A 17861-nucleotide genomic window follows, 5' to 3' on the forward strand; every position below is an offset into this window, starting at 1 on the left:
TATTGTACTCTCTGGGCAGCACATCATGGGAGAGAGTCGAGGGTGAAGACTCAAGTTGACTGTGTGGAATGAGGTGATGGTAAACCGCTTCCGGATTTTTACCAAGAAAACTCTATGGATACGCTACCAGAATGACTGGAGATGGAGGTGGAGCATTCCGGGAGACATGTGTCCATGGCATCACTATGGGTCGGAGATGACTCGACGGCATAAGACAAGACTCTCCCACATGCTCAGTATGGTGCTCTGCACACAGCAAGCGCTCAATAAATACGATCGATCGATTCCCAACAGCCCCAGGCGGTGATCCGAGCTGAACAGTTGAGCCTGCATCCGCCCGCCCCAGGGCTCGGGTCTTGGAAACAGCAGCCTGTCAGACAGTCCGTCGGTCAGTCACATTTACTGAGCGCTTACCACGTGCACAGCCCTGTACTAAGCCCTGGGGAGAGTACAATATAACAGACACACTCCCTGCCCACACTGAGCTAACACTCTAGAGGTAAATTTGGGGCCAAGAGTCTCTTCCTCCTCCTCTCGCTATGCAGCTGGTTCCTCGACGTCTCTGAGGCGGAAGAGACAGCACCTTTCCCTTTCTTTTCTCCCTCGCCCCCTCCTCATGGGGTAACAGACTCCCCACAGATCTCCCCCAGGCTGCTGACTCCGCTCCGACGCCGGACTCTGGCTCTCGTCCCAACTGGGAATTCCGGAGAGCGCCCAAGTGCAGTAGGGCCACAAGGCAGCCTTGCATCTGTGTGAAACGGGCCGAGGGAATCCCTCTCTTCATCCCCCAGCCCGAGGGATCCTCGGCCCACTCTTTCCCGGTCTGCTTCCGGGGAAGACGCACCCCGATTCCAGCCAGGATCCAGGATGCGGAGCAGAGCCCGTTCCTCCATGGCAGAGGTAGGTATTTTGGGAAGTGGAATGCTGGGTTCAACCCTTATCCCTCTGCAATTAGTGGTCCCGTGGTCTTCTGAAAGGACCAGGCCTTCGCGGAGATGCAATCGGTTCTTTCTGTGGGGTTAAGGCGACCTTGAAGAGCTGCTGGGCCTGACGGAGCTCAGTAAGGGATGTTCCTATCAACTGACATTGCTACCATTGTTACTAAAAACCAGCTCGATTTGGAGGCCGGGTTATCTCCCGGGGCAAACCCATCGAGCTCGATGCAGCCAGGGCGGCGGTTCGAGGGAGTTTAAAATCCTTCTTGTCGCCTGCAATTCCTCGGGACTGAACTGACATGCCTTTCACGGGAGAGACCAATTCACGAGCAACAGCGGCAAGTATGGAAAACCGTCAGTGATTTCCTTCACTGCCGCAAGATGAGGCTTAGGGAAGGAGTTATGTTGCCAACTTGTACTTCCCAAGCGCTTAGTACAGTGCTCTGCACACAGTAAGTGCTCAATAAATACGATTGATGATGATGATGATGAAGGAGAAGTTTCCCCCCTCTTCTCCGGCAGGGATGGGACAACCGACCTCAAACTGCCTTCCATCACATCAGACATTTATGAGCTGAACTGCAGCCTGCCTCCCTTGTAGCTCGTTAAATCGGCCAAGGCTCGGGGCCCAGAGCCAGGAGGCCACGGGAACCAACTGCAGGCTGGGGCCCTGATGGGAGGATTTCCCTTTTCGAGCTTACCCACTACTAACTTTATAATAATAATGATACCTATAAATAATAATAAGAATGGTGGCATTTGTTAAGCGCTTATTACGTGCCAAGCACTGTACTAAGCGCTGGGGTAGAGAGAAGATCAGGTCAGATCCAGCCTCTGTCCCTCACTGGACTCACAGTCTAAGTAGGAGCGACAACAGGTACTGCACCCCCGTTATACTGAGAAGGAAACTGAGGCTTTGAGACGTGAAATGACCCACTCCTCTGATTCCCAGGCCCGAGCTCTTTCCACTAGGCCACATTACTTCTTTAATACCCTAAAAGCCCTTCTAACCCCGACAACTCATAAATGGATATTTCTGACGAGTCAATCGGGAGTCATCAGATCTGCGATTCACAGGTTGAAGAATCCCGCAGTTCCAAAAATAGTAGGGACTGCTTCTCCTCATTTGTAACGTTCTATGAGCAAAAATAGAACACGTGGAACTTCTGAATTTCCATTTAAAACTACACACTCAGTTCTCCTAGAACACAGAGGTTGCGTTCTTGCAAAACCCGACGTGCTCCCTCATCAACCACTCAATGGATGGTATTTATTGAGCACTTACTGTGTGCACAGCAATCCGCTCAGCCCTTGGAAGAGTACAATACCACGGAGTTGATTCCAGCCCGCAAGGAGCTTATAACTCCCGACACCTCATCGTGCTGCATCCCAACAGGCTCAGATTTTCAGATGAGCCTTCCCTAACACCAAAATAAAGTGCATCGTGAAAACAGGCGTGATGGGAGAACAGAGAGTACTTTGGAAAATCTACCTAAGAGCAAGAAGTGCAGCAGTGTGGCCTAGGGGAAAGAGCACGGCCTTGGGAGCCAGAGAACCTGGCTTCTAAATCCAGCTCGGCCATCGGTCAGCTGTTTGGCCTTTGGCGAGCCGGTTCACTTTTGCCTCGGTAACCTCATCCGTAAAACGGGTATCAATACTGCGAGCCCTATGTGGGACAGAGACTGTGACCCTACCTCGCTGCTTAGTACAGTGCGTTGCATGTGGTAAGCAAATATAACAAAAATACCCTTTTTAAAAAAAAAGTTTGACGAGATATTTCACAGCCTAGCATGCTTTTCTATGAAAAAGGAAAGCACATGGCTGCATTGAGCCTTCAAATTAAGCTACTAAATGTGCAAATGGGCTTTTTTTGAATCTTATCTTTAAAATTACTTTGGCCGTTTGGCTAAGTCACTATGGTAATTACACAGAAGATTAGAGGGCTTATTTCCTAACCACATTATCCAACTTCTCTCTCTATAGCAATACCACACTAAAGAGGCCAGGTAATCTCCCTTAATAATAATAATGGCATTTATTAAGCGCTTACCATGTGCAAAGCACCGTTCTAAGCGCTGGTGGGGGGGATACAAGGTGATCAGGTTGTCCCATGAACTTCTATGATCTAAAATGTTGTCGATGATGATCGGTACAGACGTTGGCGATGATTCTAAAGTGTGGCAGATGGCTTCCTTGGAGGGTTGTTGCGGCTGTACCACTTAACTCTTGCAAGCTTACTTTAAATCCCATTTTTATTTTCCAGACTGAAGCGATATGTGCACGATTAACGTAGAGTGGGCTTAAAATCCCAGCCCATGCCTCCTGCCTGAAGCACTCAAAGCAGTGCTAATTTTTTTAAACACTGCAATTACATACCGCCAGACCTCCGGTTGGAAACTTAATTAAAAAGCCATAAACGGAACAAGTATGTTCTGTGCTGGACGGAAACTGCTGCCATAATGTACGATGATTTCTCACAGTCTGTCCTTCAGAGGCTAAAAATTTAAACTGCCTCATTTTCAGTTTGCAAATCTTTGAAAGAAAAATGTCAACGGTCCATGTTACCTTTTCTTTCACTTTAACTTGAGGGAATTCACTTTCTGATGGGAAGATGATTCGTACTTGCAGTTTAGATGATTTTTGGGGGGGTTGCATTTGAAAATAATAATAATAATAATAAATGCCACAGTTGTTAAGTGCTTACCTTGTGCCAGGCACTGCACTAAATACCAGTGTAGATACAAGCTAATCAGGTTGGCCACAGTCCATGTCCCATGTGGGGCTCACAATCTTAATCTCCATTTTACAGATGAGGGAACTGAGGCACAAAGAAGTGAAGTGACTTGCCCAAGATCATCCAGCAGATGTGTGGTGGAGTCGGAATTAGAACCCAGGTCCTCCTGACCCCCAGGCACTTCCTCCATCCACTGGGCTATTTGGCTTCTCTGTGGTTGGCATCTCTGACAACACTCACAACAAACCACGTCTTTCTTACCCTGAGAAGTCAGGAGGTAAAGAACTCCTGAACGACTCCAGGTCTCTGTGAAAATTCTATTTTCAGATTTAACTCTACATCTCACAGCTCGTGAACACAGACGTTACGATGAAAAGGGGCATTGTCTCCTCCACCTCTGAAAAAGTGCGTCTTTCAGAACACACTCTACCATCGTGTGAGGTCTACGTAAAGCTGTCTTTTGCGTCCAAATGAATGCAGCTGACAATGAGATTTTATACCTACATGTGGGCGAGCATATGAAGCTGATGTGCAGTCGCAGCACTCTGCCCACAGGCTCCTCTTTATATTCAGGCAAAGAGAAACCTCAGAATAGCGAAAAAGCATGAAAATTTCAGAAACTTCTAAGTATTATGAACGGTCATCACATCCAACCAACCCAAACTGCATGGTTGCCGCTTTTCTTTTATTTCACTATAATGGGGCCGTCATTAAAGCTAGTTTTGCTCTTTCAGCGTTTCACCTGCATTTAAGAGTTTACTGTGTGCAGAGCAGTGTAACGCTTAAGAGAGTACACACAACAGAGTTGGCAAACATGTTCCCTGCCCACACAACAAGCTGTCACTCTAGAGACCCTGAGTTGGTTTTTTATTGGGTTTTTAAATTTTATTTGTTAAGAGCTTAGTATGTACCAGGCACAGTACTAAGCACTGGGGTAGATATGGGCTAATAATAATAATGGCATTTATTAAGCACTTACTATATGCAAAGCACTGTTCTAAGCGCTGGGGAGGTCACAAGGTGATCAGGTTGTCCCTCGGGGGGTTTCACAGTCTTAATCCCCATTTTACAGATGAGGTAATTGAGACACAGAGAAGTGAAGTGACTTGCCCAAAGTCACACAGCTGACAATTGGCAGAGCCAGGGTTTGAACCCACGACCTCTGACTCCAAAGCCCGAGCTCTTTCCACTGAGCCACGCGGCTTCATGTCCCACATGAGACACACAGTCTTAATCCCCACTTTACAGATGAGGCAACTGAGGCCCAGAGAAGTTAAGTCACTCCCCCAAAGTCACACAGCAGACAAGTGGAGGAGCCAGGATTAGAAGCCAGAAGGATGCTCAGGCCCGTAATCTATCCACTACGCCACGTCGCTTCTGTTTTCAATTCCACCTCCAGGATGGGTTTTAAATCTTTGTTCAAACAAGGCGTCCTTTTCGTGACTGGAACAGCCCAGTGAATAACGTCTAACTCAAAAACTGGTGGTCGGAGCTGGGGGGAACTCCACCAATATACCCATCCTCCTTCCACACAGGACAGAAATCAATCAAGCAGTTGTATCTATTGAGCCTTCGAGTTTTTATAGTGATGATGATGATGGCATTTGTTAAGCGCTTACTAACTTAGTGTTGAGTTAAACACCTAGTATGTGCTAAGCACTGTTCTAAAGAAGAGGAAAGAAGAGGAAATGAAGACCCAGAGATGTTAAGTGACTTGCCCAAGGCTACACGGCAGGATTGGAACCCGGCTCTCTTGTGTTCCAGGCCTGTGCTCTTTTCACTGGGCCATGCTGCTTCTCAAGTGTTCCTTCCTTGTAAGGTATGAATATATGTGCTAGTGTGCATGCTTATATAAGCATCTGCTGTGTGTACATTAGTTTATTTGGCTCTAGGCCACTCTACCTTGCGATTTAGACCCTCATGTATGTTTGTATATCTTTGCCTGTCTTGTCTACCCATCTGATATTTTGGTTTTCCTCTGCAGCCTGGGATGGTCAGAACAGGTCGCTTCTTTTAAAAAAAAAAAAAAAGAAAAAAGAAAACCTCTGATGGATGTTTTCTCAAGGACTCAGACTTCTACAAATGCCTTTTGAAATGCTTTGTAAGACTGGGATTTGTTTCTTCCCCTTAAATGATTTTACAAGGTATTCTCTGGACAGGAATTAATCCCAGGATAAAGATATGTTAATGTCAGGGCCTGGCCAAGGGAGAGTAATTTGTAATTTCACAGGCTCCAGAGCTCACTGTTAGCATCAAAAAGAGTCTGCAGGAAACCAACCCTACTGGATAAGACGGCAGGATTTGAGGCCAGAACAAAAACTGCTCAGAAAAAGGATAATGACAGGGGCAGGGAGAAAGCGGCCATCTCAGACCCTTGCTGTCTCTACGGGCTGAATAGACCACGGGCTGGGCCCTATTGAAGATTTAACAGAGGGGTCAGTTACCACACTCGCAGTCAACAGGTTGCATTTATTGGGCGCTTACTGTGTGCACAGCACTGTACTAAGCCCTTGGGAGAATACGGTATAACAATATACTAGAATTGGCGGACACATTCCCTGCCCGAAGCGAGCTGACAGTCCAGAGGAAGTAGAAGGACTGACTAATTGATTATGGGATTTAATTGTGGTATGTGCCAAACACTGTACTAAGCACTGGGGTAGATACAAGATCATCAGGTGGGATGCAGTCACTGTCCCAGCCTAAGAAGGAGGGAGTGGGATTTAAACCCAATTGCCTCTGTGGGTAGGGGAGGTGTATGTTTATTATTGTATTGTACTCTCCCTAAACACTTAGTGCAGTGCTCTACTCAGAGTAAGGGCTCAATAGATGTAACTGAATTGAAGGAATAAAACCCCATTTTCCAGAGGAGGAAACTGAGGAAAAATGAACTGCGTGTTCTACACACAATCTGTCCATCATTACCGTTGAACAAAGACTACCCTGTGAGGCTCCTGCCCTATTGGGAAATTTAAATCTTCCAAGGGCCTTCAACCCAAACCTCCCCTCCCACATTTCACACCCCAAATGAAACCCACCTAGACACTGGCCTAACTTAGTCACCTCTTCTCCATTTGTCTTAGACGCAGGAGAGGAGCTAGATGTTCCCTAGCCCTTGACACTTAGAGAGCACACTTTTAATATCTTTCAATCACCCTAACACACACTCCCTATTTTTTCTTCCGACGCAATTAAGAAGGCAATTAAGCAGGGGCCAGACAAGGACCAGGATAACGGCGGGAATCGAGGTCAGGAAGAGCACCGGGGAAAGAGGTGGAAATCGCCAGTGTCTTTTTTTCTCAGACAGAATAGGGATACTTTCACTGCTTTCAAGTATAACTGTCTTACAAATCCCATTCACCTTTTCCTTCCTGAGGAATTATTGGGTGGTAGAATTATTCTTTGAGCACTGAGCCTTATCTAAATCGGATTTGAAACACTAGTAACAGTCAGTAAAGGTTAATGGGCAATCACAAGGGGCTCATCAGCTGGACAAAGCATTCTGGGAAGAATGACTCAACCATTTCCTATATGTTGAGAGAATAATTCAAGCTGAAAACTGGATGGTCCCAATCCTCACGTTTGAAACGATTTGGGAAATTTGGGAGAGAGGGTTTTTTTGCAGACTTTTTGGTGTTTAGTGTTAGGCTCCTTAAGAGTCACAGGAACATGGAATACCTGTTATACTGAACTCTCCCCAAGCACTTAATACAGTGCTCTGCACACAGTAAGCACTCACTGAATACCACTGATTGACTGATTTCTTCATCTATCATCACTGCCAGTTTTCATGAGTGAAATGAATGAGGTTGGCTTAATCATTCCCCCTTCTAGACTGTGAGCCCGTTGTTGGGTAGGGACCGTCTCTATATGTTGCCAACTTGTACTTACCAAGCGCTTAGTACAGTGCTCTGCACACAGTAAGTGCTCAATAAATATGATTGAATGAATGAATGAATCATGAAAAAAGTCAGCATGGATGCAGTAACACTGAGCTAGAGAGAAAATGATCAAACTGGAGAAAAAAAGGGTTGCCATTTTTAAATTACTTTCATTACTCAACGGGGTAAAATAAATGTGGACTATTACCCACTGCTTTCAGCAACACTGCTGAGAATGGAGGCTATATAATCTACTGAAATTGACTAAAAGGTTGTACCCAACCTAACAGCCCAAGAAACAACCTTAGGATATTAAATTCACAAGAGAAAGTGCTTCAGAACTATTTTTCTATAATCATTGCTGCTCGTGGCTGTGATCATTAAGGCCAAAGTTTCTCATTAATTGATTCCACATTTATTTAATTAAATAACCAACCTGCTCATTAGGATAAAAGGGGGTCCCCCATCCCCTACAAGCTCCTCTGCAATTAGTGTCTTGCAGTTAAGTTCACTCTTGTTTAAGTTTCGGTTGTGTTCGTCAAGATTCATTCTAGACTGCGGGCCCCCTGTTGGGTAGGGACCGTCTCTATATGTTGCCAACTTGCACTTCCCAAGCGCTTAGTACAGTGCTCTGCACACAGTAAGCGCTCAGTAAATACGACTGAATGAACGAATGAATGAATTTGCAAAACCACATAAATACTGGAAACTACCCCACCTTGGGTTCCCAGGCGGGGTTGGGATCCAGTAATCAAAAGGAGTATTTATTAAGCACCTACAGGGTGAAGAACATTGTACTAAGTGCTTGGGAGAGTGCAGTAGTAGACATGTCCTCAGGGAGCTTACAGTCTAACTGGAGGGGGGCCTGGTGATGGCTATATGAACGGTATGGGCTACTGTATGGGCTATCACACCTCTGCTATATTGTACTCTCCCAAGCCATTACTACAGTGCTCTGCACACAATTAGCGGTCAATAAATACCACTGATCCTGTAACTCTTTTTTTTTTTTTTTTCAAAAAAGCCCAACCAAACATGAATAACTGGTTTGAAAACTGAGAAACAAAAGGAGAAAGAAAAAATTGTGCTTCAGATCCCTTTCCACCGCCCTAGGGAAATTCGTTACGAACTTTTGAAAGAAAGCGCTTCACATCACCTGCAAATCTTTCTTATACACTCAAATGTAGATCCTCTGATGCAATCAAGGAACCACTGTGCTTGCAGTACGGGGGCAAAGTTCTAGACGCTTATAATAGAATGAAGATAAAATGAGAAGTGCTGAAACATGAATGTTCTTCCAAGACAACTCCATGACCAAGACAGAAAAATGTCAAAGTACAATTATCTGCTGATTGGGTCAAATCAAATTCAAGCCCTGGTTTCATTAGCATCGTGTTTGGCCTTGTGGCAGAGGTACTTGGAATTAATATGTGACGTCTATTGAAATGTTGAAACTTTAGGTCATTGCCTCACCCACACAATAAATATTTCCAGATGATTTTTAAAAGGAGAATTCACGTGACCTCGCATCCTGCCATTGTCTTCGGTTTTAAGGCATTTACGGTTATGAAGTTCGATCCACGCAGCTGGTGTCTCATAAACTGACGTGGCTAATTGAGTCAGGCGTGTTCGCCCCGGGACTCTTCATCCAACATGGAAAGCGAGACATTTGGGAATAGATGGGGAAAAATGTTCTCCCCTCAGTCTTCCGCTGGTTCTGTGGTGCCTTGGGGCCATTCGGCTTTTTTTTAGCCTATGCTACGGCAATTCTGGGGGCCGAAAATATTTTCATGTTGAATGTTACAAATCAGTTTCATTTTTCCTTCGGGAAGAAGGTAAATTGTACAGTTATGAAAATGGTAGTGAGTGATGGGGAGTGATATTGGGAGCGGGGAGGCTGAACATACAGTTGCCCAGCTCAATACCCCATTATATTATTAGGCCAGTTCAACAGGCCAAGTACGCCATTCAAATGGCAGTGACATCAGGATTGGGGGAATTCCTATAAGCCAAGCAATCCTGTCAGTCCTGATCAATTCAGGCAGATACTACTACTAATAATAATAATAATAACAATAATAGCAATAATAATTACTGTGGCATTTGTTAAGCACTTACTGTGTGCCAAACAATGTAATAAGCATTGGGTTAGATACAACATAAGCTGATTCGACACATTCCACATGGGGCTCGCAGTCAAAGGCGGAGGGAAAACAGGTATCTCGCACCCGTTTCACTGATGAGGAAACTGAGGCCCGGAAGACAAGGGACTTGCCCAAGGTCACACATCAGGCATGTGGAGGATCTGGGATTTGTATTCAGGTCTCCTGATACCCAGGCCCATGCTCTCACTCCTAGGCTTCACTGCTCCTCCCAAGAGGGGACAGTAACCTGATAATCCTGTCCCTTGATGGGAAATGAAGCCTAGTCCACCCAGCAGAAACATCATCATCATCAGCGCTTATCAAGGGCACAGCACTGTACTACGCACTTGGGAGAGTATAATACAATAGAGTGGCAAGCTAGCCTTATTATAATTGTTTAGTGTAGCTACTGTCTGCAAAGTACGTAGCCCATTACTTCTTCCCCCAACCCTCCCTTTAGATTGAAAAATCCCCTGGGGCTTAAGTAATATGTTGGAATCAATTTTCATGCATTTCTCCCCAGTGCTTTAATTCAGGGCTTTGCACAGTGTAAATGCTTAATAAATGTTGTTACTACTACTACTATTACCACCACCAATGTGAGTCCAAGGATAAAGCTAGATTGAGAAACATGGTAGCCCATTATACCACAGATTTACCTCCTGGCCGGGAAATGACAAATTTTAGTAAAAAATAGTCTCAAGTCATATAAAGAGCCAAATTACTCACCAGAATACTTAGGGGAGCTACTTGTCCTACAAGTAGTTGATGCAGTTCTAATGACTTGAACAATTCTTTGGCACTTTTTTCTAAGACCAACTGTAACTGCAGCTTGGGCGGTGACAATTTTGAAGACATGAATGGGCACTCTGCTCTTCTTCACCCTTCCAGTTCATTAACAGCTCCCATTTTTCCCACTCCAAATATCCCTCATGATCAGATTTCCCCTTCCGCTTCAAATTGTAATTTGGAGTCTTCTTTAATCCCAGACTATTCTCTGAGGATCATATTCAATACTTTACCCCTACACATTACATTTCCATTTTAGCCTCTAACTCAGGGAATCCAAAATAGATTTTGAAAATATTCTATTTTTCTGAATCCCCTTCATGACTGATGACTATCAAACCATCTCTAACGGCATGCTGAAGTGTTGATTCATAAACTGCAGCAGGTTCTCGACCCGAGCTCCTACATTCTTAACGTCGGATTCAGCCAAATTCCTTTTCTCGGACTGTTGCCTTGGGTTCCGATTTCAGAGCCAATGGGGTCATCAACCTAACGATGCCGTGTTTCCGGCTGGAGCTGAACTGTCTGGCCAAAATAATTCTTTCCAAAAAACAGGTCCTTGTTGTCGGAAAAACGTTCCCCAATTCCCTAATTACATCTTAGTCAAAGCGCAGAGTGAAAACACTATTTGTTCAGTCGGCATTTCACGTAAACAGTTATCCAGGCCAATACTTTTCGAACTATTACCTTGCCAGATCAGTTATCTGGGCTGGGCTTTTCCCTTAAAACAAACATTGTCGGCTAACTGAGCAAGCCTGGGCCACTTCAAATGAAGTGAATGAGTGAGTCTAGAGTTTTGCATCCCAAACCTGTTCTGATTACCATGTACATCCGTGGCTGCATGAGCATGTAATGGGCGGGAAAGGGACAGAACTTCCATTCAGTCAAAGGAATTTACTGAGCGCTTCACCAAGAAGCTTGGGAGAGTACAATAGAGTTGGTAGATACGATTCCCGCTCTCAGGGAGTTTGTCCTAAAATCACTTTCTTTCTCACTCAACTAGTAGCAGAAGTAAGAGTAAATATTAAGCGCTTACTGTGCATGGAGCACTCTACTAAGCATTTGAAAGAGAGCCCGCAGATGGGAATTAGACATGCTCCCCATTCCTCAGGGGGCTCAAAATCTATGAGACTCACAATCTAAGAGACTCACCTGTAGTCCAGTAGCTTAGACTAAGCTCAGTTCATTCATTCAATCGTATTTATTGAGTGCTTACTGTGTGCAGAGCACTGTACTAAGCGCTTGTGTGGGCAGGGTGCGTGTCAGCTAAATCTGCTGCATCGTAATTTCCGAAGCACTTAGAACAGGACTCTGCACACAGTAAGCACTCAATAAATACCGCTGATGATGATGAAGACGATGATACTACCACAGAAAGAGAACAGGAACTTCAGGATTTTGAGCTGAGGATAAATATTAAAAAGGAAGCAGGAGGGAAGAATTATACAACTTCAAAATTCCCTCTGACCTTACAACTCAGATTTTAAATGACTGCTTTATATCTCATGAGGGGAAAAGTTCTGCAAGGCTTAATTATTAACAAATTCAAACTAATTACGAAAATTAGGTAGCGTGAAAAGCTCCTTACCAGATTAGCCATATAAATTGTCAGCAGGCCTCTCCTGTGGGGGAGAAAAGAAAATAAAACAGAACAAGTTTCAGTATCACTTTTGCTTCATCAGTGCAGATTAGTACAAGGTCCAAGAAAACTGAAAAGAACCACAGAAGGCTTGAGTTAAAATTCTAGATGCCCTGGAAGAAAGACTCATGGTATCTTTAAAGTTCTGAATTGAGGTTTCTGGGTTTAGCTCCTAAAAGGTTTCCAGAATAATAGTTTCTAGCGATTCATTCGCTAGTAAATGACAGCAGCATCTGCTGTGTAAGGAGCAGTGTACTAAGTGCTCAGGAGAATATAACAAAATTAAAGAAGATGGCACTTTCTACCATAATCTCATTGTGTTTCTGTACCTGAAGCACCAAATACATTAGCATTGTAAAGGGAATTGATTTTGCTACAGACAAAGATAACCTGAACTTTCAGCAGTTACAGATTCGTTCCCTGTAAAATACTCCTCAACTGATCAAGAATTTCTGATGTGGAACCATAATAATAATAATGATGATGATGGTATTTGTTAAGCTCTTACTATGTGTGAAGCACTGTTCTAATAATGATAATAATAATGATGATGGCATTTATTGAGCACTTACTATGTGCAAAGCACTGTTCTAAGTGCTGTGGGGGGATACAAGGTGATCAGGTTGTCCCACAGGGGGCTCACAGCCTTAATCCCCATTTTACAGATGAGGGAACTGAGGCACAGAGAAGTTAAGTGGCTTGCCCAAAGTCACGCAGCTGACAAGTGGCGGAGCGGGATTCGAACCCATGACCTCTGATTCCCAAGCCCGCGCTCTTTCCACTGAGCCACGCTGCTTCTCTGGCATAATGCAGAACAACCTTTAGAGCGGAGGCTCTGTAGTCACGAGCCCCCCACCACCCCATCGTTTTTGTGCTATCTTCTCCTTAACCCTTTGTTTATCACAGAGACAACAGTTGGCAGCACAATATTGTGTTAACCCAGAGTTTTTCAAGAATACAACTCTCAGGTTGTATTTATTTATTCAGTAGGATTCATCGAATATAAGACATCTTTTTTTATGTATTTGTTAAGCATTTACTATGTGCCAAGCACTGTGCTGAGTTTTGGGGTAGATACAAGTTAATCAGGTTTGGACGTCATCCCTGTCCCCATTGTGCTAAGCGCGCGGTAGAACATAATACCAGCAAGGCGTCTTCCTGGCACTCGAGAAGCGTCAACCAATAAATTCACTGTGCACTTACTGTGTGCAGAGTACTGTACTAAGCGCTTGGGAGAGCATTCATTCATTCATTCAGTCGGATTTACTGAGCGCTTACTGTTTGCAAAGCACTTGGAAAGCACTTGGAAAGAGAGACAATCCCTGCCCACAGCGGGCTCACAGTCTGGAGGAGGGAGGAGACAGACATCAAAACAAGTAAACAGGCATCAGTAGCATCAACAGAATTACAGATATGTACATATAGACACAAGTGCTGTGGGGCGGGGGGGCGTAGAACAAAGGGAGCTGAGGAAAAGGGGGATTTAGTCTGGGAAAGCCTCCTGGAGGAGGTGAGCCTTCAGTAGGGCTCTAAAGGGGGGAAGTGTAATTGGCGGATTTGAGGAAGGAGGAAATTCTAGGCCAGAGGTAGGGCGTGGGCGGGACAGGCGAGAACGAGGCACAGTGAGAAGGTTAGCACCACAGGAGCAGAGTGCGAGGGCAGGGATGTAGAGGAGAAAAGGAAGGTGAGGTAGAAGGGGGCAAGGTGATGGAGACCTTCGAAGCCAATAGTGAGGAGTTTTTGCTTGATAGGCAACCACTGGAGATTTTTGAGGAGGGGGTTGACATGCTCAGAACGTTTCTGTAGAAAGATAACCCGGGCAGCAGAGTGAAGAATAGACTGAAGTCATTCTATCCGGCATGAAGTCTATACTTCATGCTGCTGCCCGGATTATCTTTGTCCAGAAACGCTCTGGACATATTACTCCCCTCCTCAAAAACCTCCAATGGCTACCGATCAATCTGCGCATCAAGCAGAAACTCCTCACCCTGGGCTTCAAGGCTGTCCATCACCTCGCCCCCTCCTACCTCACCTCCCTTCTCTCCTTCTACTGCCCAGCCCGCACCCTCCGCTCCTCCACCACTAATCTCCTCACTGTACCTCGCTCTCGCCTGTCCCGCCATCGACCCCCGGCCCACGTCATCCCCCGGGCCTGGAATGCCCTCCCTCTGCCCATCCGCCAAGCTAGCTCTCTTCCTCCCTTCAAGGCCCTGCTGAGAGCTCACCTCCTCCAGGAGGCCTTCCCAGACTGAGCCCCTTCTTTCCTCTCCCCTCGCCCCCCTCTCCATCCCCCCGTCTTACCTCCTTCCCTTCCCCACAGCACCTGTATATATGTATATATGGTTGTACATATTTATTACTCTATTTATTTATTTATTTATTTATTTTACTTGTACATTTCTATCCTACTTATTTTATTTTGTTGGTATGTTTGGTTCTGTTCTCTGTCTCCCCCTTTTAGACTGTGAGCCCACTGTTGGGTAGGGACTGTCTCTATGTGATGCCAATTTGTACTTCCCAAGCGCTTAGTACAGTGCTCTGCACATAGTAAGCGCTCAATAAATACGATTGATTGATTGATTGATTGATTGAAGTCGGGAGAGACGGGAGGTTGGGAGATCAGAGAGGATGTTGAGGCAGTGATCCAGTCGGGATATGATGAGAGATTGTACCAACAAGGTAGCGGTTTGGATGGAGAGGAAAGGGCAGATCTTGGCAATATCATGAAGGTGAGACCGGCACGTTTTGGTGAAGGACTGGATATATGGGGTGAATGAGGGAGCGGAGTCAAGGATGACACCAAGACTGTGGGCTGGTGAGACGGGAAGGATGGTAGTGCCGTCCACAGTGACAGTAAAGTCAGGGAGAGGACAGGGTTTGGGAAGGAAGATAAGGGGCTCAGTCTTGGACGTGTTGAGTTTTGGATGACGGGAGGACATCCAGGTGGAGGTGTCCTGAAGGCTAGAGGAGATGCGAGCCTGGAGAGAGGGAGAGAGAACAGGAAGGATATATTGATTTGGGTATCATCCGTGTAGAGATGGTAGTTGAAGCCGTGGGAGCGAATGAGTTCACCAAGGGAGTGAGTATGGAGAAAAGAAGGGGACCAAGAACTGATCCTTGAGGAACCCCTACAGTTAGGGGATGGGAAGGGGAGGAGGAGCCCTCAAAGGAGACAGAGAATGACACAAGAGAGGTAGTAGACATGCTCCCTGTCTACAATGAGTTTACAGTCTAGCTTGCCATCTAATAGGGGAGGCAAATAGAAATGACTTCTAGGTGAAAGCAGAAGGAAGAAAAATATTAAACTATCTGCACACATGACAATCTAAAACCTAAGTTCTTGATAAAGAGGTACTGTATGGATGGATGGATGGATTAAGATTTTATTTGCAGGGAGGAGAGGCAGAAGAGAGCCATGTTTGGTTTGAAGTTCACTATCAACTTAGAGAAGCAGCGTGGCTCAGTGAAAAGAGCCCGGGCTTTGGAGTCAGAGGTCATGGGTTCAAATCCCGGATCTGCCACTTGTCAGCTGTGTGACACTGGGTAAGTCACTTAACTTCTCTGTGCCTCAGTTATCTGTAAAATGGGGATTAAGACTGAGCCCCCTGAGGGACAACCCGATCACCTTGTAACCTCCCCAGCGCTTAGAACAGTGCTTTGCACAAAGTAAGCACTTAATAAATGCCATCATCATCATCATCATCATCATCAGTGAAATGTTTTAGGCTTGAAATACCAATGAGAAAAATGAGCTGGAAATGAGTCCTCAAAATAGTTCTCCATTATAATAACAATAATAATAATAATAATGGCATTTATTAAGCGCTTACTATGTGCAAAGCACTGTTCTAAGCGCTGGGGAGGTTATAAGGTGATCTGGTTGTCTCACGTGGGACTCACAGTATTAATCCCCATTTTACAGATGAGGTAACTGAGGCACAGAGAAGTGAAGTGACTTGCCCAAAGTCACACAGCTGACAATTGGCAGAGCAGGATTTGAACCCATGACCTCTAACTCCAAAGCCCGCACTCTTTCCACTGAGCCACGCTGCTTCTCCATTACTTGTTTCCGTGTCAAATACTGGACAGAGTTCATTACTAGTGTTGTCATTCTATGTAAGAATAGAACTTTACCTTGGTGGTTTAAAATATGTGTTATATTTTGTAGTTAAAAGCTGTGTTAACCATGTCAATGCATGATTTGTATTGGAGCAATTTCCCACAGACTTACAATGAAATGCCTCAGGGTTCAACAATTGATTCAATTTATCATCCACTTAAGCGGTGAAAGCGCTCAAACCATATTTAGTGAACTGTTAAGGGAAATTCTCTTTTCAAAACGACCTCCTCCTTGGATAACTCCATGTTCAACAACTTCCTGGCTAAAAAAAAAGAGTGTGTGACCCTGTGCACAACTCCTTCCCTCCCTTCTAGAGATCTTTCTCCAATTCGCATTAAGGCTAAATATATTCCAGTTCACCATTTTGGTCCACAATTTTCATCAGACTTACCAGAACTTGCTTCTACACACACACAAGCACACATATTTCACAAATAAATTTTTGGCCAATCTGCCAAATACAGCATGATTACTCTACGACCAATAGATCTGTGAGCAAAAACCCAAAATTCTTCCAAGTAATGCTTCACTCAAATTCAACTGGAAGATGCTTAAGACGCCATAATCACTGGTCTATTCATCATGGCCTATTTCCCAGAAAAAAAATACCCAAAGATTTATGGTATAACATTGTGTCACATTCCCAGGAACTCAAATCTAAAAATAGACCAATGTTGAGTTAGTACCAACAGAAATCCGTTCTGTTATCACGAGACTGTATGATCAAAAATAGGCTTGATTGGAATACAAGAACAAAATTGCAACATTTTTGAGTCAAGTGGGTAGAGAGTATTTATTGCTTTGGTTCTTGCCATTAACCACCAGAACTAGAGGTGATTAACAGAGAAGCAGCGTGGTTCGGTGGAAAGAGGCCAGGCTTTGGAGTCAGAGGTCATGGGTTCAAATCCCGGCTCTGCCAATTGTCAGCTGTGTGACTTTGGGCAAGTCACTTAACTTCTCTGTGCCTCAGTTCCCTCATCTGTAAAACGGGGATTAAGACTATGAGCCCCCTGTGGAACAACCTGATCACCTTGTAACCTCCCCAGCGCTTAGAACGGTGCTTTGCACGTAGTAAGCGCTTAATAAATACCACCATTATTATTACTGTTAATACTGGTGGATGTCATTTGAGAGGAATTATCAACTACAATGAAAGTTCCGCTAACGTGTTATAGGAGAAAGGAATTGATTTCCACTTTCCAAATCTAATCATCCGTTATATCGTCATTTAAAATCTCAAATCAAGAGTGTACGCTCCTCCCTTTTAGACTGCGAACTCCTTCAAGAGAGGGAGCACATCTACTCACTCTATTGTACTCTCCCAAGCACTTAGAAGAGTGTTCTGCACACACACAGTAAGCGCTCAATGAATTACACTGATCGACAGTAGTCACTTTCTGGCTCAACCTGTTATATATGTCCAACAAAAATAGCTTTGCTTTCTACAGAACATCATACCAGATAAAAACAGTATTTAGGCTTTCCCACCAATAAAATTAGCAGAAAATAATCAGTAAGAGAGCATTTTTAGAATCTGATTTATAAACTACTGGCATATCGCTTGCTGGTAACCCTTCCAAATATTTAACCACCCTAAGGCGCTTTTCCAAGTGGTCCCG

The 17861-nt window shown here is 44.7% G+C and overlaps 1 protein-coding gene across 1 annotated transcript in view; it reads right to left on the reverse strand.

Annotated features, from left to right (window-relative positions):
* The window catches only part of TMEM135 (transmembrane protein 135), a 195058-nt gene that overhangs the window by 127373 nt on the left and 49824 nt on the right, over positions 1 to 17861 (reverse strand). The window contains exon 4 of the mRNA XM_038761867.1: positions 12072 to 12105. Coding sequence (XP_038617795.1) covers positions 12072 to 12105 — 34 coding nt within the window. The remainder of the gene's footprint in view (positions 1 to 12071; positions 12106 to 17861) is intronic.

Source organism: Tachyglossus aculeatus, chromosome 20 (assembly GCF_015852505.1).
Source record: "Tachyglossus aculeatus isolate mTacAcu1 chromosome 20, mTacAcu1.pri, whole genome shotgun sequence".
NCBI classification, from domain to species: Eukaryota; Metazoa; Chordata; class Mammalia; order Monotremata; family Tachyglossidae; genus Tachyglossus; species Tachyglossus aculeatus.